At 40.9% G+C, this 24664-nt stretch overlaps 2 protein-coding genes across 3 annotated transcripts in view; both read right to left on the reverse strand.

Moving 5' to 3' along the window:
• The window catches only part of LOC117500408 (retinal-specific phospholipid-transporting ATPase ABCA4-like), a 47580-nt gene extending 30332 nt beyond the window's left edge, over nucleotides 1-17248 (reverse strand). The window contains exons 1-10 of the mRNA XM_034153334.1: nucleotides 17180-17248; nucleotides 15913-16025; nucleotides 15657-15750; nucleotides 15367-15508; nucleotides 15006-15145; nucleotides 13540-13667; nucleotides 12929-13126; nucleotides 6559-6648; nucleotides 1093-1330; nucleotides 170-309 (exon numbers count right to left, since the gene is read on the reverse strand). Coding sequence (XP_034009225.1) covers nucleotides 170-309; nucleotides 1093-1330; nucleotides 6559-6648; nucleotides 12929-13126; nucleotides 13540-13667; nucleotides 15006-15145; nucleotides 15367-15508; nucleotides 15657-15750; nucleotides 15913-15978 — 1236 coding nt within the window. The 5' untranslated portion in view covers nucleotides 15979-16025; nucleotides 17180-17248. The remainder of the gene's footprint in view (nucleotides 1-169; nucleotides 310-1092; nucleotides 1331-6558; nucleotides 6649-12928; nucleotides 13127-13539; nucleotides 13668-15005; nucleotides 15146-15366; nucleotides 15509-15656; nucleotides 15751-15912; nucleotides 16026-17179) is intronic.
• A 1510-nt stretch (nucleotides 17249-18758) lies between these two features.
• Nucleotides 18759-24664, reverse strand: part of LOC117500223 (rho GTPase-activating protein 29-like) — a 31557-nt gene continuing 25651 nt past the window's right edge. For both annotated transcript variants that reach the window (XM_034153016.1, XM_034153017.1), the window contains 7 exons: nucleotides 24432-24530; nucleotides 23514-23677; nucleotides 22964-23152; nucleotides 22673-22810; nucleotides 22201-22424; nucleotides 21429-21729; nucleotides 18759-20735 (listed from right to left, as the gene is read on the reverse strand). In XM_034153016.1, coding sequence (XP_034008907.1) covers nucleotides 19515-20735; nucleotides 21429-21729; nucleotides 22201-22424; nucleotides 22673-22810; nucleotides 22964-23152; nucleotides 23514-23677; nucleotides 24432-24530 — 2336 coding nt within the window. In that variant the 3' untranslated portion in view covers nucleotides 18759-19514. The remainder of the gene's footprint in view (nucleotides 20736-21428; nucleotides 21730-22200; nucleotides 22425-22672; nucleotides 22811-22963; nucleotides 23153-23513; nucleotides 23678-24431; nucleotides 24531-24664) is intronic.

Raw genomic sequence — 24664 nt, forward strand, 5'->3', positions numbered from 1 at the left:
ACTGCCCCCCCCCCCCTATCCCTCCGCCCACCTCTGTTTTTGTAGTCAGCTCATTCCTAAGAAGGGTGGGGGATCGGATGGATAAAAAACATATATGTAGAATAGTACAATAAATGGAGAAGGACAGAAAAAGTGAGTAGAGAGACTCAGAGGGGGTTTTCTCTCTTACACTCTTTAATATCTTGTGGACGGCAGGGGAGTCGGGGGTGTACAGGATCTTTCCCATCAGCAGGGGCTTGACTGAATTCCACACAATTTTTGTGACAGGGTTGGACTCCAGGGTTTCCATCAGGGCGTTGCAGGAGGGACCTAATGGTAGAAAATTGCAAAGAAAATGAGATTAGAAGAAGAAGAAAATATATATATACAAACAAAAAGAGATGGAGCCTCATGTGGAACTGTCTTATGTCCTCTACACAAAGGTAGCATTTAGAAGACATCAATTAAGTTATTGACAGTTATGTATGCTAAGTTAGTCACTGAGTGATTATTCAACAGGTTCGTAACGGAGAACAAATGTCATCTGTTAAGCACTTGCATGGATTGAACGGTTGAAATGCAAGAAAAGCTGTGACGTCAACGCTGGGTACCAATTTAACACTTCATTAATTCTGAACAGGTTTTCAATATAAAGTGCTAAAAACATTGACAATTTAAATATTCATAGGTGATAAGTATGCAAATGTGGCTGATGATTGTGCTCTTGTTTATCACTATTGTTCCTCAATACAAAGAGAGAGGCTCAAAAAATAAAAAAATAATTTGAAACATTCCAGAAAAACAAAATGTATTACACCTTTGGAATAAATACCTTTTGCTTTCCCTTGATGAAGTTAAGTAATATTCCAAAGTTGCAGTATATTTAACTTTTATCTTTTTAATTAATCTCTATTTGCATAATTAACAAAACATGTGAAATAAATGGCAACTGGCAATTAAAAAGATACAAATAAATGTATGCATCTCATATGCTAACAGCCAAAGCTATTAAAGGGAAAGTGCAATTTTGTATTATTATATTATTTATCACAGTAAAAAGCATATGCACACCATACTACATTCTATAGAGATAGTTAACACTTCTTCACTTACTGGCAGAGTCGTCATAGACATAGTTGCGCTTCTTGGTGGCATTGACCCCCAGAAACATTTTGTAGTTGTTGTCCTCATACCAGTTGAAGGACAGGACCTTAGAGCCCCCTCCCTCTGGGTATCCACAGAAGAGCTGCGACACACTGGACATCATCTGGCTGAATGTGGGGGAACCCTCGGCTTGAAACAGAGCGGAAACCACCTTCAGGAGATCCTGAGAGCTCTCCCGCTTCATCAGCTGTAAAACCATACAGAGGGCTGATCAGTGATCATCATGTCATCTTGACCTACATTACCCCTATGCATTGTCCATAACAACTTAAGAGTGTATCTGTTTAGGTGAGCATGCCTACTTTCACTCGTGTTGTTCTTCACGTGTGGCAAAAACATTAGATTCAAGTCTTAAAACATGGAAGGTATCTAAGCATCAGGGCTGAAACACAAAGACATGATATTCTCACCTCTTGTCTGCAGCCTGCTAGCAGCTCTGTAAGGCTGTATAGGTGCACAGTGGTGCTTTTAGCTAAATGCTAAGGTCAACATGTTAACATGCTCACAATGGTTAGCATGCTGATGATAGCACAACCATCTTAGTTTTTAGTTTTAGCATGCTAACATGTGCTAATTAACATTCTAATCCACAATTGAGGTTTATAGGTAAATTGCTTTCTAATAATCCAGAAGTAGGCTATTGGACAAAGAAATGAGTAGAACACAAGTCATAGGGGTTCATCATCTAAGGACTTTGGGTGTGTTTACCAAATGTTATGGCGAAAAGCCATAACATTTGGTAAACTATACAATATAGTATAGGCAATTAATCTAACATACTGGCAATGCCACCCCTCAAAAGTATGGCTAGCAAGGTTAAGAAAAACGTTTTAAAGGTCCAATGTCATGCTTTTCCGGTTATTACCCATCCCCTTGTGTGTTATGTAGCTTTTTCTGCATGTAAACGGTCTGCAAAGTCACAAACCCTCAAAGTACACCCTGTATGGTGTCCAAATGGACCAATCCGTGGAGCTCCTCACACACACACTCTCTCAGCGGCAAAACTGTGGTGCGCTTACACTGTAGGTGCGCCACGTTTGGGGGTGCGGGGTGTGCGGGGGGGGGGTTGCGGGTGCTAGTGGAGCCTCGCAGATGGGGGTGCTGCAGCCTCCTCAGTACCCCCCCTTCCTGCGTCCATGGTGCTCAGGCTGAGTTCAGGATGAGTTTCGCGATGTCTCGCTGTCTCGCAGACCCCACGCAGCAACCAGGAAATGACACCAGTAATACAGCTCACACTGTCCGCTCCTCACAGCAGCGAGCCCCGCACGGCACCCAGACCCCACGCAGCATTCTCATCTGTTTGTCATTACTGGTGTCATTTTCTGGTTGCTAACAAATGCCATTGTAACACATAATCACTGATGTTCCGCTGTAACGGTGGTGGACTCATCAGAACAGAGTGGGCGAGCTGACCAATCAGAGCACAGTGGGCTCAAAGGGAGGGAAGGGGGGGGGGGGGATTCTAGACGCAACTATGTCTATGACGACTCTGCCAGTAAGTGAAGAAGTGTTAACTATCTCTATAGAATGTAGTATGGTGTGCATATGCTTTTTACTGTGATAAATAATATAATAATACAAATTTGCACTTTCCCTATAATAGCTTTGGCTGTTAGCATATGAGATGCATACATTTATATGTATCTTTTTAATTGCCAGTTGCCATTTATTTCACATGTTTTGTTAATTATGCAAATAGAGATTAATTAAAAAGATAAAAGTTAAATATACTGCAACTTTGGAATATTACTTAACTTCAACAAGGGAAAGCAAAAGGTATTTAATCCAAAGGTGTAATACATTTTTTTTTTCTGGAATGTTTCAAATGATTATTTAATTTTTTTAGCCACAGTGAATACACATACTATACAGAGATGCTGTATGAGAAACCAATGTGATTTTGGAACATTGAACAATGTACATCTATTCTAGTAGACCTCAACAATGGAATTATGATCAGTAGAAATGGCCATTACTTTACATTACATGTCACATACTCAATACTGTGGACAATCCCCACAGGAGCAATTTGGGGTGAAGTGTCTTGCCCAGGGACACAACAACATGCTGACTGCAGTGGGGTTTGAACCTGTGACCCCCTGATCCGAACACCAACACACAATCCACTGCACCACATGCCACCACGCCATGACATAGGACCTTTAAATTAAAAGATATTTGAATAGCAAAAGTCTGAAACATCCTCACAAAAAGGTCATAGTGCAATTATGTCAAAACAGTGTCAAATACATTGACAAGTTGGCATGGAGTTACATGATTTAAGAGAATAAGACGTTACTGTCACATGTCTTAGGTTGCTGGCCAAACTACCAACATCCCAAAGCTTGTGTGCTGTAGATGAGAAAAAAAAAACGATACGCCTTTGAAAGGAACCCAGACCAGTTGTCCCCTTAATTTAAAAATTCCTTTATGCCTGATCATCTGTTGATCAAAGTGGGTTAAATGTCATCCTAAATTATGTTGCGTGTAAATAATTAGCCTTGAGCTATTTGACCTTTTGTCAGATAATGATCAACAGAGAAGGGATATTTATGTCCTTCATATTCATTCATACTGTGTGAATGGAAAAACATAAACAATCACTAGAAAACAATAGTTAGAAAGATAAGCAGACATGTTGGACGTACGCCTCTACTCACACGATGAGGATAGTCTGAGGGCGGCTAAATATCCTCCTATTGATAGAACAAAAATAGCTTCATCCAAGTGCGTTTCTCCATGCCTGTATCATTTCCTTTCTAAATAAATAGTTGGCAGTGTGTCAGAAATCGTAGTTCAGGGTTTTTTGTTTTTTGTCGGTGAGTAACATATTTATCCAAAGATAAAATCACATAATTAAATCAACCTGAAATGTCCTCAAATCCGAGAAATGACTGTTTCAAATGTTTAAATGATATCATAAGGGATCAGGTTTTCAATGGTTTTGAGGCCTCACAAGGAACATGTGTTTTAAGTCATCATCTTATAAAACAAAGCATCTCGGGAGGCGTGTGGCGTTGGGGTTCGGATCAGGGGAGCACAGGTTCAAACCCCACTGCAGTCAGCATGTCGTTGTGTCCCTGGGCAAGACACTTCACCCCAAATTGCTCCTGTGGGGATTGCCCACAGTATTGAGTGTGTAAGTCGCTTTGGATAACAGCGTCTAACAAGTAACATGTCATGTAATGTAATGTAATCTCTCAACAGACTTTATCAAAACACATAATCACACTGTTATTCAGAGTTCAATTAAGCTAATGACTCATTGATTTTCTAAGCCCTTCACCCTTCAAAGCAACCTTTTACGTGTGAATATACACATGCAAGCTATACCCCTGATTTATTTCACTCTCACTCCCCTTTTCCTCCTTTTTCTTATTTATTATTACAACACACACACACCGAGACACACACACACACAAAATTAAAAGGAAGGAGAGGTGGGTAATGAGAGCATTTGGCTCGCCATTCTGTCACCACGGTGATACGAAGGTCCCACCTACAGGATGTGTCACCTCAAAGGAATGTCTCTCTCTCTCTCTCTCGACGACCCCCCCCCCACACACACACCCCCAACACACTCTCTCTCCTACACCCTGCCTTTTAGGTAAAGATGGGACACACCACCCCCCCGGGACATACAGTAAACTTGCCGAAACACACAACAGTCCCAGTCACACTGTCTGCTTTTTTGTGTGTGTGTGTGTGTGTGTGTGTGTGTGTGTGTGTGTGTGTGTGTGTGTGTGTGTGTGTGTGTGTGTGTGTGTGTGTGTGTGTGTGTGTGTGTTTTATCTGATCCGGATGGTTACTAATTCCTTTTCTTTATGGCGGTCATTTTTGAACGGGAACACCATGGGTGTTACAAAGTTGAATAAATCGTCCAAAATGCAATGAAAGTGGTGATCAGCCATTTTATATGTTCAAATGTCTACTGTGAAGGATATCATAAAGCCTTAATGCAATCGAATGTAAAACAAAAAAGTTATGATTGATGAAAGTAGTAAATCGGTCAGATTTGACCCGAAGACAACAGGAGGGTTAATACTTATTTATATACATACTCTTACATTTGACACTTTAGATATGTCAGTTCACTAACCTTTTTGAATGCTTCCCCTTGTTTATATACCATGTATGTTTACTCTATTGTTTTTGTATTTTATTAACACATGTTTGTCTCTTTATCTCTTTATTTGTGCCTCTAATCTGCTCTGTTGTAGTAATGCTGTACAGTTTCCTGCTGTAAGACAAATAAAGGATATCTTATTTCCAATAGATAGTCTTGACTAGCTACTCCTCAGTCCAAACAAATATTATTATTATTATTGCTGTAGCCACTGTCTGGAAAATATATTTGTACTGCTTGTGAAATATAAAAACGACTGACTTTGTGCTGAACAGAGGTTCATTTAAAGTATATATCTGTCTTCAGGTGAGGTGTGTGTGTGTGTGTGTGTGTGTGTGTGTGTGTGTGTGTGTGTGTGTGTGTGTGTGTGTGTGTGTGTGTGTGTGTGTGTGTGTGTGTGTGTGTGTGTGTGTGTGGTGTGTGTGTGTGTGTGTGTGTGTGTGTGTGCTGCCTGAACGTATAGCGAGATTGATTTACCCTATAGAGTGGACTCCCACAATGGACTGTGAAAATAAGTGAATCAACCATCATGCATTGCGCTTAAGGAAAATGTCAGAAAGAGAGAGAGAGTGGTGAAGTGCAATTGATTATAATCCATAGGTTATGGTGCAAAAATATGTTTGCAAATATACAATGTGTGAGAAGATTAGCGCGTTGCAGTACAACACAATTAGTCATAAAGTACTTTGTATTTGTTCATTTGGGAAAATACCCTGAGTATAATATCATGTGAGTATTCAGCCCATTACAACGTGTTGCACAGTAATGACGTAGTTCACAGCGCCGAAAAAATAGTATTTCTCAAAAGGGTTTTTATTTTATTTTACAGATGAGCTCATCAAATAGTCTTCTATATATTCTACTTTTTCACATTATATATTTTATTTACTTTACGACATCTACTGTATTTTCCTCTATTCTGTTCTATTTCGGTTCTATTCAATTTAGATTTGTGTTGCATGGATATAAAAAAAAAAATGGAATGCACAACTAGTATGCCATGTGACACAATCTTATCGTACATACACACAACCTCACACACACACACATATATATATAGTGAATCCCAAAAGACATATCTCTGTTGAGAGTTCACATGTGGGTTGTTAACACACTCATGCACACCCCACATTGTTGAGCCCATCACTCAGCCTCTTCTGTGAGCGATTCTCAAACTGGGAGCAGCGGAAGAGGCGAGTTTCCTGCAGGACTAAAAATACTGCTGCCTCTGATCCTGCAGGACTGAGCAGAAGAAGAGAGGAGGGATTGATGGACTTTGGAGCACTTACAACTTGCATCTTCTCCGAGGTCGTCTTAAGAACCCGACCCCAGTTGTTTAGGTCAATCCCTTCGGAGCTCCTGTCCACAATCTTAGGCATCTGGGGAAACAAAGTCATAAGTCGCATCAGTCAAGTTAAAAATATTAATACTGTGTTTGAAATTGATACAGATAAAAATAGGGGTTGAAAACCGTTTGCTCTTTGTTCATTTGTATCAAAACTAATGGCGGCAATGCTAAAGTCATGTCCCGTGATGACAGATAAACACATTTATATCTATCGAGAAACTGGCAACTCTAAGGCAAAACTAAAGCGCTTGAAACAACGTTTTTTAATTAAAAGGAAATAACTTTTGCACACTTTTCTCAGACGATGCGTCTTTTGTCATGTCATTTTGGTCTCTTCTGTATTTATGGAGAAAACAAGACAGGTTTCAATCAATCAGTTCGATTTGTTCTTCCCCTGGACCTCCTTCCATGACTTCATCTTGGGAAACCATTAGCATTAGGCGTACGAAAAGGCCTGGTCAGAGCAGAGTGCTGAGGGTAACGGAAACCCCGAATGCAAAGACAAACACGCACATGCGATATCCTTCCTCCTGCATTCCTCGCACTTGAATTTCAATGAACGAAGGAAGGAGGAAGGGGTCGCAGGGGGGGGGAAAGAGAGAAAGCGAAGGAAAGGGAAGGGGGGCTGTTGAGAGGTGGTTGGCAGAAGGGAGTAATGAACGTAACAAGTTGTGACATGGCAGAGATCAGTGTAGTAATGGGCTTTATATAGCTAATTGGTTAAAGCAAAGATCCCTACTTAGATGTTACTATAGTACACAATGGCTGACATATGCTTGGTTTGTAGGTGTAACCAAAAATTACTGGATCGGATATTGGGAGGAAACTATTGTAAACCAATACGATCCATTTGGCCTTCAAATCTGTCAACAACTATCATAGATGTGTAGGCATTGAGTGGTAATTGTTGCCCAAATTATACACTTAAATTATAATGTATTTGTTAATTTAAATACTTTTATTCAAATTTTTACATAAAGTTGTAATTTAAAATGTAAATGTTTTGATGGTGCTGACCAGTCAAACTTAATGTTCCATACAGGGCTGAGAAAAATATGAATATTATATATTATATTTAGGGCTGTCAAGTTAACGTTAATAACGCGTTAACGCAAAAAAAAATTAACGCCACTAATTATTTTAACGCGATTAACGCATGTGTATTTTTTGTCCTCGGCCGCCGTAGTTTCAGAGTGCATCGAGTGTAAAATACCATCTACAAGCTGATGCTGACAGCCCCGCTCCTACCGCCCGCTTGTGGCAGACCACACTTCCACGCTCACTGGCAGGCCCGGACTGGCCATCGGGAGGGACCGGGAGGGAGTGTGTATGTGTGGCGCGACTCGCGCGAGCGAGGCACACCTTACGTGTTGTTGTTGTTAGCATCTGGTGCTAGCTAGCTGCGCTAACGGATATAAGGAGCTGTTTCAATGACATTTCGCCGACAACTGCGCCGAGCACTTGACTTTATGCAGGTAGCCAGACAGTGTGACATTGTACGAAAAGTCAGCACACTCAGCACGGATAGTACGCGCAACATTATTGCAGCGTCCAGGCAGCTCCCATTCGAGCATATATGCCTTGAGCTGCACATAGCTCAACGATCCATCACAGGCCCCGGCTCCACGAGGACAAATACGGCAAAACGCATCGGAGTAACGCAAACGCAACCGCAAAAAACCTTCCGACCACACGCAATATACACCGGATTGTGTCAAGCTCCACGAGACGGCTCCGTTTACATCCAACCGCTGGAAAAGCTGCAGTACATATGCCGAACCTGTACGTCGCGCTGTAACTTCCTCCACAAAAGCAGCAACTTCCTCCACAAAAGCAGCGAAGAAGAATGGTTGTCATGGCTGCACTTCTGTTTATTCTCCGCGGTGGGGGCACATCCATGGGTGGGGGCCGAGGGAACCGCGCAGAGTTTTTCGCCGGTCAATGTGTGTTAAAGTTTAAATCTTCATGCTTCCTCATGCAGCAGCTGATCCAGTAAGTAAACCCGACAGTAAAAATAAACATATTTATAACTAGTTTAGGTAGTTTGAGAGGTAATTAAAATAGCTAAGGGTGGTGATCTGACTTGAAGTGTGTGTTTTGCTCTCGCTGCTTCACAGCCGGAGGAGCTGCGTGTCTCCGTCCTATCAGATTAGACTTCACTCGCGTTTATGTTCATATCGAGATAAAGATAAATAATCTGAATTCAGTGTGCAGTGTACTTTTGCGGAGGTGAGCAGCAGAGGTGGGGAGAGGCGGGGCTATGAAACGGATGACCGTATAGGCGACCCCACGGCCCCGTTGGACCCCCCAGAGCGCTCCGTTCCCAGATCTATCCACCTGTGGACCCGTTGTCGTTTGCGGGGTCTGTTTCTACGTTTCCCTTACGGCGTCGTCGAGCTTAAAGGGCTATACGCATGAGAAATATGCGGATTCAACCCGTTTTCGTCCTCGTGGAGCCTACGCCACAGTGTCCCCACACACACACACACGCGCACACACACACACACACACACACACACACACACACACACACACACCACACACACACACACACACACACACACACACACCACACACACACACACACACACACCACACACACACACACACACACACACACACACACACACACACACACACACACACACACACACACACACACACACACACACACACACACACACACACACACACACACACAGTATTGTATGAGAGAGGTTCCAGGTTGAATTGAGGTGAATATTTGTAATGTTCAGAGGTTGTTGTGTTTAATATTCATGAGAATATTTGTCATTGTTCAAATGATAATAAACAAACATATAAAGCATAGTTGTCCACTCATATGTTGATAAGAGTATTAAAAACTTGAAAAATATCCCTCTAAGGTACATTTAGAACAGATAAAAAATGTGCGATTAATTTGCGATTAATCGCGATTAACTATGGACAATCATGCGATTAATCGCGATTAAATATTTTAATCGACTGACAGCCCTAATTATATTATATAACGGTATACTGATATCAGACTAATAATAATAATACATTACATTTATAAAGCGCTTTTCCTGGTGCTCAAAGCGCTTACAAGCAAGTAAAACAAAATAACAACAAAAGTAGAAAGTGCTAAGCTAGGTGGAATAAGGGCAAGGGGTTAGTGGATTAGGAGTTGAAGGCAAAAGTGAAAAGACTAGATGCCATCTATCCTTTTTACCCAATTATATCAACATTACTGTTGACTATATACAGTATGAGAATCTCATTGTATGAATAGTTTTGGAAAGCCCAAAAAGGATAACACTTTAATATTGTTGCAATATTGTTGAGGTATTTGTCAAAATAATTGTAATCTTTGATTTGACTGTACATTGACCCTAGTTCTGAGTGTGTAAACGTTTGAATAAAAAGAAGGGCTATGTATTTCCTCCTTTAGGGTAGTATAATACAGTATGTGTTACTTTTGAAAAGGACGTTATTGAATTGGTATGAAACATGACAAATATGTATCAAGCCATCCCTATACAAAGTCAAGAAACTAATGGTGTCATATGTCTTTGATATTGACTAAATATGTTTCCAATATGAATGTTTAGTCAATTAGACAGTGGAGAAAAAGGTGATGTCTCAAAATTCAACACAATTCTGCATATCAGTTTTAAAGTACTGATATGCTGTTTTGGATAAATACTTTCTTGCAAAAATTAATTTACAAATGCTTACAACAAAAGCTTTTTGCAGACCTTCATATCAAATATGTTACATGATATTTAATATAGTATAAGCTTTAGTGACCCTGCAGAGTTTACAAAGTGTAACATTATAGATGGAAATATGTTTATATATATTCTATTGAATTTAGAGAATGGAAAAAAAAACTCATGTCCAAACTAAAAAAGGTACCTTAATATGCTTCACTATTAAAAAGAGAAAAGAGACAATTCAAAGAAAAGAATGATAATGACATATATAATTGATATCAAGCTAATGAATTATTTACACTCAGATGTAGTTGTTCCTAGTCATTTAGTTCATCAATGTACATAGATTAAATCTAGCAAAGCTCTTTTACAACTACTCAAGCTACTCAAATATTCAGATTACTAATGTTGTTTTGTCCTCAAGAAAGAGGTTAAGACAACACTGCAACACTGCAAACAGATAGCCGGGTGTTCCCTTTAGACAGGCACCTGTTGGTAGAGTATTTATACGAGACGTAGCCACACGTCTTACAGAATAGCTCACATGCTCCAGGCGGGGTCTAGATAAGCCCATTACAGAAACAGGCCAAGAGGGATAATGCCATAACCAAACCCTGAGCCAGTCACCTGACTCACTCGAGCTGAACCTCAACTCGTAGAGAAGAAATTGAAGGCTGTCAAGTATAAATATAGCACAGTTTGTTGATGTTCAATGCTATTTTTATATTGTTTTTCTTCAATAAAACATGCCGAGCTGTGTCTACTCATAACATGACATGTCACTTGTTAGACGCTTTTATCCAAAGCGACTTACATACTCAATACTGTGGGTAATCCCCACAGGAGCAATTTGGGGTGAAGTGTCTTCAGGGACACGACGACATGCTGACTGCAGTGGGGTTTGAACCTGCTGTGACCCCCTGATCCGAACACCAATGCACAACCCACTGCGCCACACACCACCTACTTCAAAGACTCATTCAAATAAATAAGAAAGGAGAGGCTCTGTTGTTCTGCCTTCTCTTTGTTTCTTGCCTGTTGTAAATACACAAGTAAACATTTAGAAAAAATTGTAAAAGGTACAATCAGCCACGAGGCATCACATGCACTCATGGAGTCACAAGCAGCTCTTCATAGAATAATGAGCCATCTGACGTCGAGCCACAACTCAAAACTAATTGTAACTATTCTGAGCACAAAGCAGCACAGACACCTTTTCAATCACGAGGAAACCTACAATGTAGAATGCTAAAGCTATGAAAACAATATTACAGTATCAACCTCACTACACTATATTGCTAAGTAAACTAAATACATCAAAAGTGTCTATGCAGGTGATTGGGGCATGTCCTTATTATCAACCATAAAAGGGCCTTATTTCAGGTTCATATTTGTATTGTGTGCCTCTACTGTGACATGATTACATGCTTTAATGGTCAAAAAGTGCTTTATTTTTCTCTTACAGCACCTCTTTCGCCCTAGATGGCCGGCTCTGTTGTGATAAGCTTAGAGATGTCCCGCCCCTTAGCCTATCACGTACAATATTTGAGTGCTAGTGTTAAACGGTAATGTCACTATGTTACAGAAGAAAACAAATGTGTCCAATCGAGGCGACCCCAAAAAGCAAAATAGGGCCTCTTTAAGTCTCCTTTAAATGTGTGACTGTTAAAGCACAACACTGACCGAGTTAACCGGATGATTGCACTGCAACTCAAGTCACACTGTATTTAACCATCCATCTTCTTCCTCTACATATATTTCACAGTACAGTAATCTGCCAATTGACTTGAAAATATGATGTGTGACTTTGAATGATCAGTCTGGTGATATCTCACATTCTTCTTTCTTCAAAACCAACACTATAGTGTAGCTTATTGCTCTGCGCCTTGGAGTTCTGTTGCTGTCTATTAAAAACACATCAGTGAGTCACTCTGTTGCACTGGGTGACATCTTCCTTTGACACCGCGAACACACACACACACACACACACACACACACACACACACACACACACACACACACACACACACAACACACACACACACACACACACACAACACACACACACACACACACACACACACACACACACACACACACACACACACACACACACACACACACACACACACACACACACACACACACACACACACACACACTGCCAAAAGTACTAGCTAGTGCAGCAAATATGTCTCTTTTCACCCCTCCAATAAAAACACCATTAAACTACTGTTAAAGAAATGTTAGCTAAAACCACAGTGCCCTTCTTCTTCAGTAGGCCTTGCAGCTAAGTAGTACAGACAGCACAGGGCAGCAATACAGTATTGAGAGGCACACTAACACATTGTTAAGTCTGTCTGCAGAACAGGAAGAGGGACATCTTTTTTCCAACAAATGCAGCCTTCAGAGGATCTATCAGTGGAAATGATGACTGCCATGTCAAGTAAACACAAGGAGGAAAGGATGGATCCAAGGAACAACATCCACTTTACGAAGGTCATCAAAAATACAGGATATTATGCGATTCAGAGTCAATTAATGATGTACCATTGTATATAATAGATAACAGTGACATACACACATTCCATATTTGTTCAAAGCACAACTCACCAGTTTGAAGATTTTGAAGAAGTCCAGATTGTCATACAGTTCGTCTTCTACCCTCTGCAGCCTCGTCTGGCTGAGGGCACACATGGCGTTGCGGACCCCGTGGAGCCCCATGCGACTCGGGAAGATGATGAAGTGGTCGAGCAGAGCCTGGCTGCAGGCGATGTCTTTCAGCTGCAGGTCCGGGATACCAAACGCAAACTGGGGAAGATGAGAAGGGGAATACTGGGTTTATTGTGGGATATGTCTCAAAGATTCAGCAAATATCATAACAATGAAATCTTAAGTGACTGTTATTTTTGTATATATTGATTGTTGTGCTTTTATTTATGTCTCACTGTGTGCATATGTATAAATGTGTCTGTTGATTGTTTATATATAGGATATACATATTTTTATAAATATTTGTATATATATTTGTATTTTTGTATTCGGGATTATGGGAAGGGGTATTTCGATCTCTCTGTCTGTACGCACAAACTGAAAGATTGACAATAAAGTTTGAATTAATATTGGTTATAAACAACAGAAAAAGATGTAAGTCCTTCAGTATTCTTTACAAATCAGCAAAGATGATATAATATCAGTCCAAGCTTCATCTTATCCCACTGCACCTGTTCCAGTCGTATTTCTGCATTGACGAACTGGTAGACAATAGACTCTGAGAGGGCGGCGTTTTCCAAGAGGAAGGCGGTGAAATTCTCATCATCCTTCAGAATATCATCAAGCTTCAGCCCACGACCTGAAACATCAAGAGACGAGATAGTGAAAGGTTAGAGCAACTACATACAATATTGACAACAGTCTGGACTACAGAGGAAATAATTGACAGCCAGACAGTCTGGCAGCGGAAATCCCTGCCAACACTTTTTGAGGTCATTTCAAATGCAGTAATACTCAGAATAACAATATGATATTAATATGGACAATCCTGTTTGTCTAATTGAGGAAATTTATGTTTTACACATTGGATAAATAACTCCATAGCTTATTCTGTAGCTAAAACAATCAAGTGATTACCTCAGTAATAAAATAAAATATATAAAGTGTTTATCCAGCAGTTGGAAATGCAACATCTGAAGGATTACTGCCATTGGAAGCAAACTCATTTAGCAAAATGGACCGACATTAGTGGTGACATTTAAAGGGGACCTATCATGCAAAATGCACTTTTGTACGTCTTTTAGACATGAATATGTGTCCCCGGTGTTCCAGGGAACTCACCAAGTGTCAGAAAACACAACCCTCTCTATTTTCCTCCATACCCAAATCTCTAAAAAAGGGGCTGCAACGGATCTGATAAAAACTGATCCAGATTTGAACACTTTACTGACGTCAGGACAGTAGCGCTATGGCTATTGGGCCAACTCCACCAATCAGGAGGAGACAGCCACGGCCATTGCCGTTCGAAAGCGCTGGAGACGCTGTAGTACATATGCCAGGCCTGTAGATGGTGCTGTTCTCACTGAATCTGCCCTTGCTAAAACAGAGCTAACATTTTTCAAATTGAGCAAAATGAGGCATGGCTAAAATGCATGATCTGTTTGGTATTTTGAAAAAAAAAAAGTATAAATATGCCTTATATAGGTATGGTCCTACACTATATTATTCAAATATAGCATGATAGGTCCACTTTAAAGTAAGACACATTGTTTTTAAAAAAAAGAGAAAGTGAGGACCTATTGTGACGAACACAAGACATGAAACACCAACACAAAGAGGATGTGTCGAAAGCCAAACAAACAAAAAGGTTAAGATGAAAGTGTTGCTTCACTTCCCTGTCAGGATAGCATAAGAGTTTATAAAACATTAAAAGGAAATACCCTTTTTAGGGGAAATGTTGTTTACCTTTGGTTTTGTATCAAAGACTGATTTGTATGCTTTTGTTTTATAGTGATAGACAGGAATCAAGCCAGAGACTTAGGTCGTTTACACCCATGTGGTCTGTACCCTACCAACTCGTCTCTCTGCTCACCCACAGTCTATTTCTCTTCTGATAACAGGGTTGAGAAAAAAGGCTTCTACTAATTATTGTACACTTAAGAGAAGTGCTTCTGTCTGAAACCTTTATCACTTTTACCTAACACCACAGATGGGTTGTTGCGTAACGTTTCCATGATGTTTGAGAAGGACGACATTTCATGCCAAAGACGGCCGATCCCCTGGACCTCCCTCTCCTCCAGCAGGAGCTCCTGGGCATCAACGTAGAACCGTGCCAATCTGAAGACAAGTAAAGAAAACAAGATAATATACAATGTTATAATGCATTATCTCATTTCATACAAGCCTGGTGTATCATCTGTAATCAGCGCTAGAGCACTTGGGTCTAACGTCTGATTTAATTATCTGATTTGTAATGGAATAATTTGTAACCCAAATTAAATCTTTATGAGGTTCTGTGGAGGTCTCTAAGGTTATAGAGATGCTTTGATGTGTCTTACACTGAGTTGTTGTAGTTGGAGACAACGCCCGGAGACTCTCCTCTGGTGGGATATCTGAAGCAGGGGTTGTTGACGTTGCAGAAGATTCCCTGGATCCAGGGCAGAATCCCTGCTGACGGCATGGCCTTGTTTGGGAAATGACCTGAAGAAACAGACAACTCACTCAGGCTCGTAAAGTGATTTTATAACAGATGCCTCAAGGTTAACAGGTGTTAATCCCTCCAGCAATTGCACATTAGTGTAGCGTCTTGATTCTAGAATAACTTGTTTAAGAAGGGGTTTTGTCTTACATTCATGTTGCTGGTACAGTGGATTGGCCTTCCTCAGCCACACCAGACCAACAAATAACAACACAGGCCAGCAGATCTCAACTATGAAGCGGCCCTGGACAGAAACAAGTAAAGTGGGGTTTAAAAACACACAGAAACGGTTGGAAATCTGTAAAATTGTATGCAATCCTGAAATGTATCATATTCAGAGAAAGCTGTAGTCTGTGGTGTTATTTTTATCCAAGGTTTTGTCTGACTACTGTCACATAAATGCTACCTTCTGCCTCTTGCGGAGGGTCCAGTTTTTCCACAGTAACAGGCGGATTTGAGAGCCTGTCTTCATTGCTCTGCAGCTTCACCCCTGGAAGGGGTCATCAGACTGTGACAAACCTGCAGACACACAACGCTCCATCAGTGACCACACACTGCTGTTTACTTCTCACAGAGACACTGGAAAAACTTGGGTACAACTGACACAGAAGGAAATTGGACTACAATTCTTGGGTCTGGTCTTGTGACCACTAGGAATTTCTCATTATCAACCAAAATATTGATATGAAAACATATTTTACACTGCATGGTCCACTATTGTTTTTGTTGGTTGTCGCTTTTTCAAAAGTGTATTTTCGGTCTACTACTATCAATCAATCCTATGATATATGAAAACCTAATTATAAATGATTATTTTCCCCATGAGGAATGACTTTTTTTGTTATTTGTCTTGAGTTGTACTGACTTTGATCTATATTTGGTTTTGCACGCGACTGACTCAAACATGAAGGTACCTGGCCTTAGACCTTACTTGGATTTGTTTAAGGTGGTCTTGACTACAACCCTGGACTAACCCTCTTACAAAAACACACCCTGCTGAAGTGCTCCTGAGCAAAACACTACCACCCATTAAGGTGTTTTGTTCAGCCATGTTGGCAGAAGGAGATTTCTCTGCAGGAAAATAAAAGTAAGTCGAACATTCGCACAATAATTAAAATGCAGTCGAGGTGATTTATGAATTCAATTTGCACCTGCTCTATCATACAGACTTACACCAAAGGACAAACTCATTTCCAAATTGAAAACAACTTCAAATGCCAATCACATCCACAGGTTATGTGCAGTGGAGCTCAGAGAATGTCAGACATGAAGAGTAATTTGTTCAGAGTGACATGTCAAATAGATTACCGCAGACTAGCAGACTGAGGATGCAGGGACAGAAATACCAGAAAAACAAAAGGACAAAGACTGTGAGACTACAAGAGGAGAGTGAAGGCTTCCATTACGTCTGACTTGAAATAACCTTATTATTACTCAAACAGCAATTACACATAACAGGACTTCCTTGCACAGAAATGTGTAGAAATGTAAAAAAACTGCATCATGCTAAAGTAACCGATACAAGAAGTCATAAGGGGAAAAACATTTTTTAAAAAAGCATCGACCAACATCTCTTTCATTTCATTATGTAACAAGCATTTAGTAATTAGCTATTACCAACCTGTCAGCGTATACATCATCTTACTATTTTGTCAATAAAGCAAGTTCCTTACCTCTTATAGAATGATGTAAAAGTCGTACGACATCTAGAGAAACAGGTTCACAGAGCAGCTGAAGTAGTGCCAAACATTAAGCAAGGTAAAAGAGCTGTGTGTGTCTCCTGGCTGCCCACACTCTCTCTCTCTCCTCTGCCTGCAGGTCAGCAGCACTCCTAATCTGATTGCTCTAATCTCCCAGCTCAACATGGGCAGGCAGAAAAAAGACAACAGTCATCCATTTTGAAGCAGAATTAGGTGGATATCTGCTGGAGAAGAAAGGGGGGGATAGAGAGGGAAGACGTGCCCTGTGCTGAGAGGGGTTCCAGGATGGATCACAGTAGGAGCTAAAAGGTCTGTTGAAATGTCCATGAGCAAGATGTACCTGCAGTCACTGTCTCTGCAGGAAAGTCCTCCAGGTTAACAACTTCAAATTTCATTTTTGACGCAGTTACATGAGAAAATCAGGAGGTGTTTGTGTTTGTGTCGTACCTGTCTGAAATGACTCAGCGCGACGAGGTGGAGGAGTGATTAGGTCTGGAGAATGTGGAGTCCTGACAGTTTGACATAAAAACCACTTGAACCTGCTGGGAACCATCGAAAAACAGACACGCTTAGCCGAAAACCAACGTAAATGATAGGCTTAACCCTGCACAAAGCTCAGTGTAAACCATGTCACACAACTCCAATTTGTCATTCTCAGTGAACTATAACAAAAAAGTCTCACAGGATCCATGGGTTAAATTAGGGCTGGCCGATAAGCAGAAAATCTATTATTATAAAATCTATTATAATATCTTTGACTAAATACATCAATATTGTGACAATATTGTATAGGGTTGGTGCTTTTAGAAGATATTTACACAATGAACTAATCTTTTATAATGTGGAGAAGTTGCTGACTGGCAAACAATAATAATAAACAGGAAACATATACAGGAAAAAAGACCTTAAGGTATATGACCATGATCTTACTTAGACGATATCAAGTCTTATTGCACAATATCAATGTAATATGTCGCCCAGCCCTAGTAGAAATACAAAATAGGATGCATTATAACAAGTAGTACAAATAATACAGTAAACTTATTTCTACAGGGCTACAAAAAGGAAATAGTTACAGGTATATCCACGGTTCTCTGCATGTACTGAACAGATATTGGAATGAAACGTTAGTTGATTAGTCGATGGGCAGAAAATTATTGGCAAATTCTTTGATAAGCTAGTTCTGCTTTTCTGTGGAAATGTGCTTTTTTTGTATTTAAGGAGTTGGTTGGAAGAATTAAGTCATTCTCAAGACATTTTTGTTGGCTCTTGTTGACGTATGATTTCACAATTTTCTGTTGTTTCAAAGACCAAAAGGTGAGAACTTAAAAGATAGTGAACATGACCAGCCCTATATCGGCCACTTTTCCATTGTTTCATTCTCCAAGTTGTCCAATACTGCCATGAATTTGAATGCATACAGGTTTGAAATACAAAATAGGATGCATTTTTAGAAAAGGAGACAGTCATTTGGTCTGTTAGAATAAATAAAACACATCCTGGTTCTCTGAGGTGTTGAACAGTAAAAAGAAAAACTCCATTGGAACAGAAGTAACAATTAAAAATACATTTTTAATTTGCAGCAATCACTGTTGCATGTCATTTTTTTCTGTATGGTCACAATAATGCAATGGAACAACATTACTGTGATGAACATGCAGTATGTATGAATGGATATAAAAAAAACGTAAACAGATACATAAGGTTTACATACTGAGAAAAGATGTACCAATCACAGGCATCAAAGGACTCATTTGAAAGATAAAATGTTGAACTCTTTCAAATAAAAAAACCTCATGTTAAAAATGCTTCCATCTGTTCATTGGAGAATAAAACTTAAGCAAATTCTAACATAAAAAGGCACATTAGAATTTGAACCTGCGTTAAGTGCATTGTGTGATTACATCAAATATAATTTCATAACAAATCAAACATTGTACAAGAACTAAGAGGTTCAATTCAAACAAGGAAAATAATAGACTTACAAACAGATGTCATGTTGTGGTTGACACATTTCTTCCTATCTTTGACATAAAAATTGATAATTAATGTATTTATAACTTAATAGCACTAAAAATTCAATGTTGGCATTCGTCTGTTTTGAACGCTTGGGAGAGCAACCACTGTTGACATTTGGACTTGAATATGTAAAATACAATATATTAGTACTTATAACACTTTCATGGTTTATTTTCACAGGCCTACATTTCTCCCACTTCGCTTGTATTATAAAAAAACGTCTTCCGATGTATACACTATGGCACAGATACAATAATATTTACAGATATAATATGTGATTTTTTTGGCTTCAGACAAAATGTGCCTCTCTGTGTTCGAGCTCCTGCGTCCGCCGAGGGCGAAGTCTTTGGTACACGGGTTTAGTCTCGCTGGGGCTGAGGTCGTCGGGGCTGCTGGGGGGGGGGGACTGTGGGGGGGAAAGGCTGGCAGAGGTCGAGACCCCGGGGTCAATGTCGCTGTCGACGGAGTCCTGAGTCTGGAGCCGAGTCAGTGGGGGGCTCGTTGATAGGGCAGGGGATGAGGAGACTACCTGGGCAGTGGTGGAGAGGGCGACGGAGGGGCTGGCGGTGGTTGTGGTGGTGGTGACCGTGGTAACAGTTGTAGTCCAGTTGGGAAGCGTCCTTGCCCTGCTGTTAAAAGAAACGGGGGGCTTGTAGAAAGTTCCAGGAGGCGGCTGCAGAGTTCTCGGCGCCCTGAGCGTTAGCGGGAGTTTTGGCGAGCCGCTAGCCTCGCCGACAGAATTATCAGAGTCATTTTCCCTTTTATAAGTCCAGATGGGCTTTGACACTGTGTAGGGAATGGTGCAGAACATGTTGCTCACACTACTTGAAGTAGGGACTGTAGCTGTTAGCGCTGGGCTAACATTAGCGGTTATGGCTGGGCTAACTGTAGCGGTTAGCGCTGGGCTAAGAGTGACAGGCATGGTTGCTTTCACAGGTTGTATTCCAGTGCTGGCAGGTGGGAGGTTGGCCACAATCTTAGCAGTCCTGGGTGTGACATCATAGTGCTTGTACTTCCTGTCCCACGTTCTCCTCTGCATGGAGTGTGTGTCCATGAAAGGAGTGATGTAGTAGGTGCTAACTCTCGACGAGCCACTTTGGCGGGCTTTCTCTGGCTCTGGTATCTCCTGAATAGATTCAGAGACGCGTTCAGAGAAGCTGGAGTCATCTTTAGCAGCAGCGTTACGGTAATTCCTCTCGCTGATGTGGGCGGGCGCGGGCAGGCGTTCTAGCGGCATGCTGATGGGTCGAGACACATGTCTGGTGCGCTGGGTGCGGAGCTGGACCTTTGGTACCACAGCGGTGGTGGGGGGGCCGGTGGAGCTGGGACGGCCGAACACTAAGGTGGACCTCTGCATGTCTCCTTCAGCGAGGGTCTGGTCCCCGTTGAGTCTGTCCGAGGCCGAGGCCGAGTCCTCTGTTCTGTCGGTCCCCGGCTGCACCCCGTGAACCTCATTCATGATGTGTGAGGAGGGGATCACTGACGAGTATCTCTTGTACACTTTGGCACTCTGGAGGGGACAAAAACAATTAGATTACAATCTTTTCATCAGATTTTAATCCGTTTTTAATTAAGTAACCTTTGCTTCACATATAATATTTTTAATTGCATATTACTTAAAAAGTATTCAAATTTATTCACAGAATTCTACTTTTTGTCTAAACCTGTAGCCTACTAGAGCTGCACTGGTTAATTAACTGTATACAATGTATTATATAACTTTTATGCATCAATGGCAGAAAATTATATTTTCGCCGCTGAAATATGGAGATTTCCTGCCTTTCAGTTTTTTTCTAATCACATTACCAAACTAAATATCTTCAGGTTGTCAGAAAATAACCAAGAAAATTAGCTTAGCTTAGCATTTTGGGGGAAAATAATCTGCAGATGAATTGATAATGAACCAAATGAGTTGCAACCCTAGCGCCTACATTACCCACATTGTAACTCGAACGCCTACCTTTCAGAGATCCAGGCCTCTAACAGAGAAAAGGATCTACAGAGGTCTGATAAGCTCACTTCTTTCTCATTCTAACCTCCAGAGTTCTCCTTTTCATTTTCTAACCTGCAGTCTTATCAGACTTTACACAAAAGCCTTTACACAACTTTATATTGAAACGTGTTTCCGCTTAGCTGCTCTTACTGTCAGACATTCTCTAATACATGAGAGCAGCATTAGTCACAGCCCTAAATCCCTCCTCACCTCTTTGATATCCATCAGGGAGGCGGAGTGTCTGCTGAGCCGCTGCACCTTCTCTTGGGGGGTGAGTCTGGGGGACGCCTGGCAGGATGTGATGTTGTCAGAGCCGGGCAGAAGTGAAACGTCAAACACCGCGTGGAAGTGGCGCACCAGCAGCTCCACCATCAGGGCCTGGTAGGGGTAGTCCACCAGCGAGGACAGGGACACCTCGGCGTCCGTCTGCCGGGGCTTCACCAGCGTGGGGCCGTAGATTATACCCAGATTACTCGCCGTCATCTTGTTCTCCTCCGCCTGCTCCGTCACTCTGTGGGAGGACGGGGTGATGATATTTATAAAGTATTTTTCAAGAATTGTATCTTGGTTGTAAGTACAGACAACGTCTCAGAGTCAAAGCTATACTGACATTCTGCAGATCAATATTTTGTAAAGCTTCAGTGACAACAGTCTAAATAAATACAACATGCCTTAAAAAGATTCTAACCAAAGCCCGCTTCTGACATGTGATTATTTATAAGTGTCTGCAATTAGTCCTATATTTAAATGTAAAGGACATAAGACCAGATTAGTCATTCTAAAAATATTGGAGCTGGAACCAGATTTAAAAACTAGACTATGAATAGAGCATGTGTATAATGTTTGTTTGTTCTACTTCCTCTATGCTATAGGGAAGTCTCTATTTCCTGTTTTGTCTCATGAGGAACTTTGTGTACAAACTGAACAGACAGACACAAATCCTTACAATGAGTTAGCATGTGTGTTTGATAACAGCCCTTACTTGTGTAGGTGAGCGATAAGGAAGCGCAGAGTCCTGTAGTTGGCTGCAGGCAGCTGGCGGAGAAGGTCTCTGATCTTGAAGAGGACTCTGTTGAGCCCGACGCTGGCCCCCCCCTTCTCTCCTGTTTTAGGTTTATCGGCCTCCTCCACTATCACTCTCTGGCACTCTTTGGCCAAGCCGATAATATCGTTGTAGTAACGATGTAGGATCAAGGGCTCTGGTAGCTGTACAGAGAAGGGAAACAGTGATGTGTTTAATGCTCTTAGCAATGGAAACTACCAGTGTAAGTATACCAAATAAAATGCTTATTCAAAAGAATAACAAATAAAAGAGTAAAAAGCCTAAATCTAAAAGTTCTCAGCAACTCCAATCAACTGCTTTTTTTAAATAACTGATTTTATAATGAACAATATCTAATTCACCCATTATTTACAATAACTGTTTAACTGTCTGAGACCATCTTTAGACCCACCTGTCTCAGGTAGAGTTTGAGAACATTGCCGATATCGTGAGGAGAGAGGTCGGACAGCTCAACCAAGTCCTTCCCGTTTTCAAACGCCTGACAAAGCTTCTCGACGCGTGATTTGGCTCCATTCACACGATAAATCCCCTGTGAGGAATAAACAGGAAAAGGATTTGGTACATTTGACTATGATCATCATTTGAAAAAGGAATGATATCTCCAATGTGTATTGCTTGAAAACTCTATAATCCAAGATAAAAAAAGACGAACAATTTCACTGTGAAAGAAAACTCAGTTCACCTTGATGTTGAGGGCTCGACTCTCAATCTCAGACGTGCACTTTTTGATGATGAAAGGGATGCCATCTGGACTGTTCTTCGCTGCTTGTGTAAAGTCGATACCAAACAGCTGCAGTCTGCCTTGCAGCTTTTTATGGCCACACTGGATAGCAAGCGTTTCTAGACACTTCTTATGGCAGGCGAGGGAGCACTGGGGGGAAAGAAGGAGAGAGTTACATTCAGTAGTATGGAGTGGCCATTTGATTCTCACTTAGATTAAACAAAATCCTACAAATGAAATAACAGATTTACTTATTTTTTCTCTCTTCTTGTTTAAGGTCTTAGCATAAATGTCGGCAGCACAGTGGAGACACATAATGGCTACATATTTCAGTTTGTTGTCTAATAAATGTTGTTATTACTGCAATGTATGAAATACTTGGGCAGCTATAAAATTACACCCTAGTTAATTTATCATGAAAAAGTTCCTTGTCCTGTTAATGTACTCAGGATGCAAGTACTCAGCGCCATGAGCATTTGAACAGCTTATGAAAGATTATTATGTACTGTACCTCCTCACACTCCGCTCCATGGAAAACTACCAGGCTGTCACACTCTCGGCACTTAGATGGAGCTCGTAGTTTTCTCAGCTTATGAGTTTGAGAAGCTTTGGACATCTGAGCGTTTCTGAAGGGACCCGGAGAACTGGCCGTCTCCGTCACCATCTCTGCCAGACCTGAAAATCCGATCCAAAGATGAGGAAACATGCCAGACAGGTGACTTCCTGTTCCTGTAACTGAAACAACTGAACCTCTGTGAGGGCAACTAAGAAGCCTTTGTTCAAGTCACGTCACTACATATATTTTAATTTGGAGTAGTTCATATTTACTGGTTGACAAATGATTATTTCAGACCTAAATTCAGAAATATGATGAAAGATATGATAATAGGATATGAAAACAGAATAGGTATGGGCACTTCAACTTATTTTAAAATGCCTTTAGGTATTATTTTATCATGTGATGATGTCATATCAAAATTGCAAAAAGAAACACAGAGATTATATTTGATGCATAACTTTACTTCATTATCATGCACACAATTACAGTTCAATTCACAAGAAACGATTACAAAATGAGGTCAGATAGGAGAGCCAGTTTGCGGCTTCCATTCTCAATGAAAGAATAGACATACACACTGACCCAGACAGCTCCTCATATATACAGGAAGTGTGAGCTGAGGTCATGTGGCCAAACTAACATGAACCCAATCTGTGCAGCTCCGCCAAGTGTAAAAACATTTGATGCTGAGCGAAACCCACGGAAAAAAACATCCTTCGAGTCTTGGTGTAATTTCTCCTTTTTTCTTCGTCTCTTGCATAGCTTCCCTGTCACATAACACACACTGCCTGCGCTACTGCACATACATTCCTAAAATTGGTTTATGTACAAGTATGCATCTGCCCGAGGAAAAGGGGTCACACGCCTTACCGTTGTCTGAAGGCGACGGTTGCTCCCTCTCATCCAGGTCATCAGCAGAAGACATGGTGCCAGTGGACGGAGTCCTCGGCAGCCGTCGCTTGAAGTCACCTGACAGTACATACACAGGTCATGAATTTGTAGATACAAATATCCAGTGACTAATTTAAAGTTTTACAACAGATTTGCACAAGGACAATATCCCGGTGCAGAGAAGAGATTGTGCGGCTACGTGGGCACATGCA

The sequence above is a fragment of the Trematomus bernacchii genome, unplaced genomic scaffold, assembly GCF_902827165.1.
Source record: "Trematomus bernacchii unplaced genomic scaffold, fTreBer1.1, whole genome shotgun sequence".
NCBI lineage: Eukaryota > Metazoa > Chordata > Actinopteri > Perciformes > Nototheniidae > Trematomus > Trematomus bernacchii.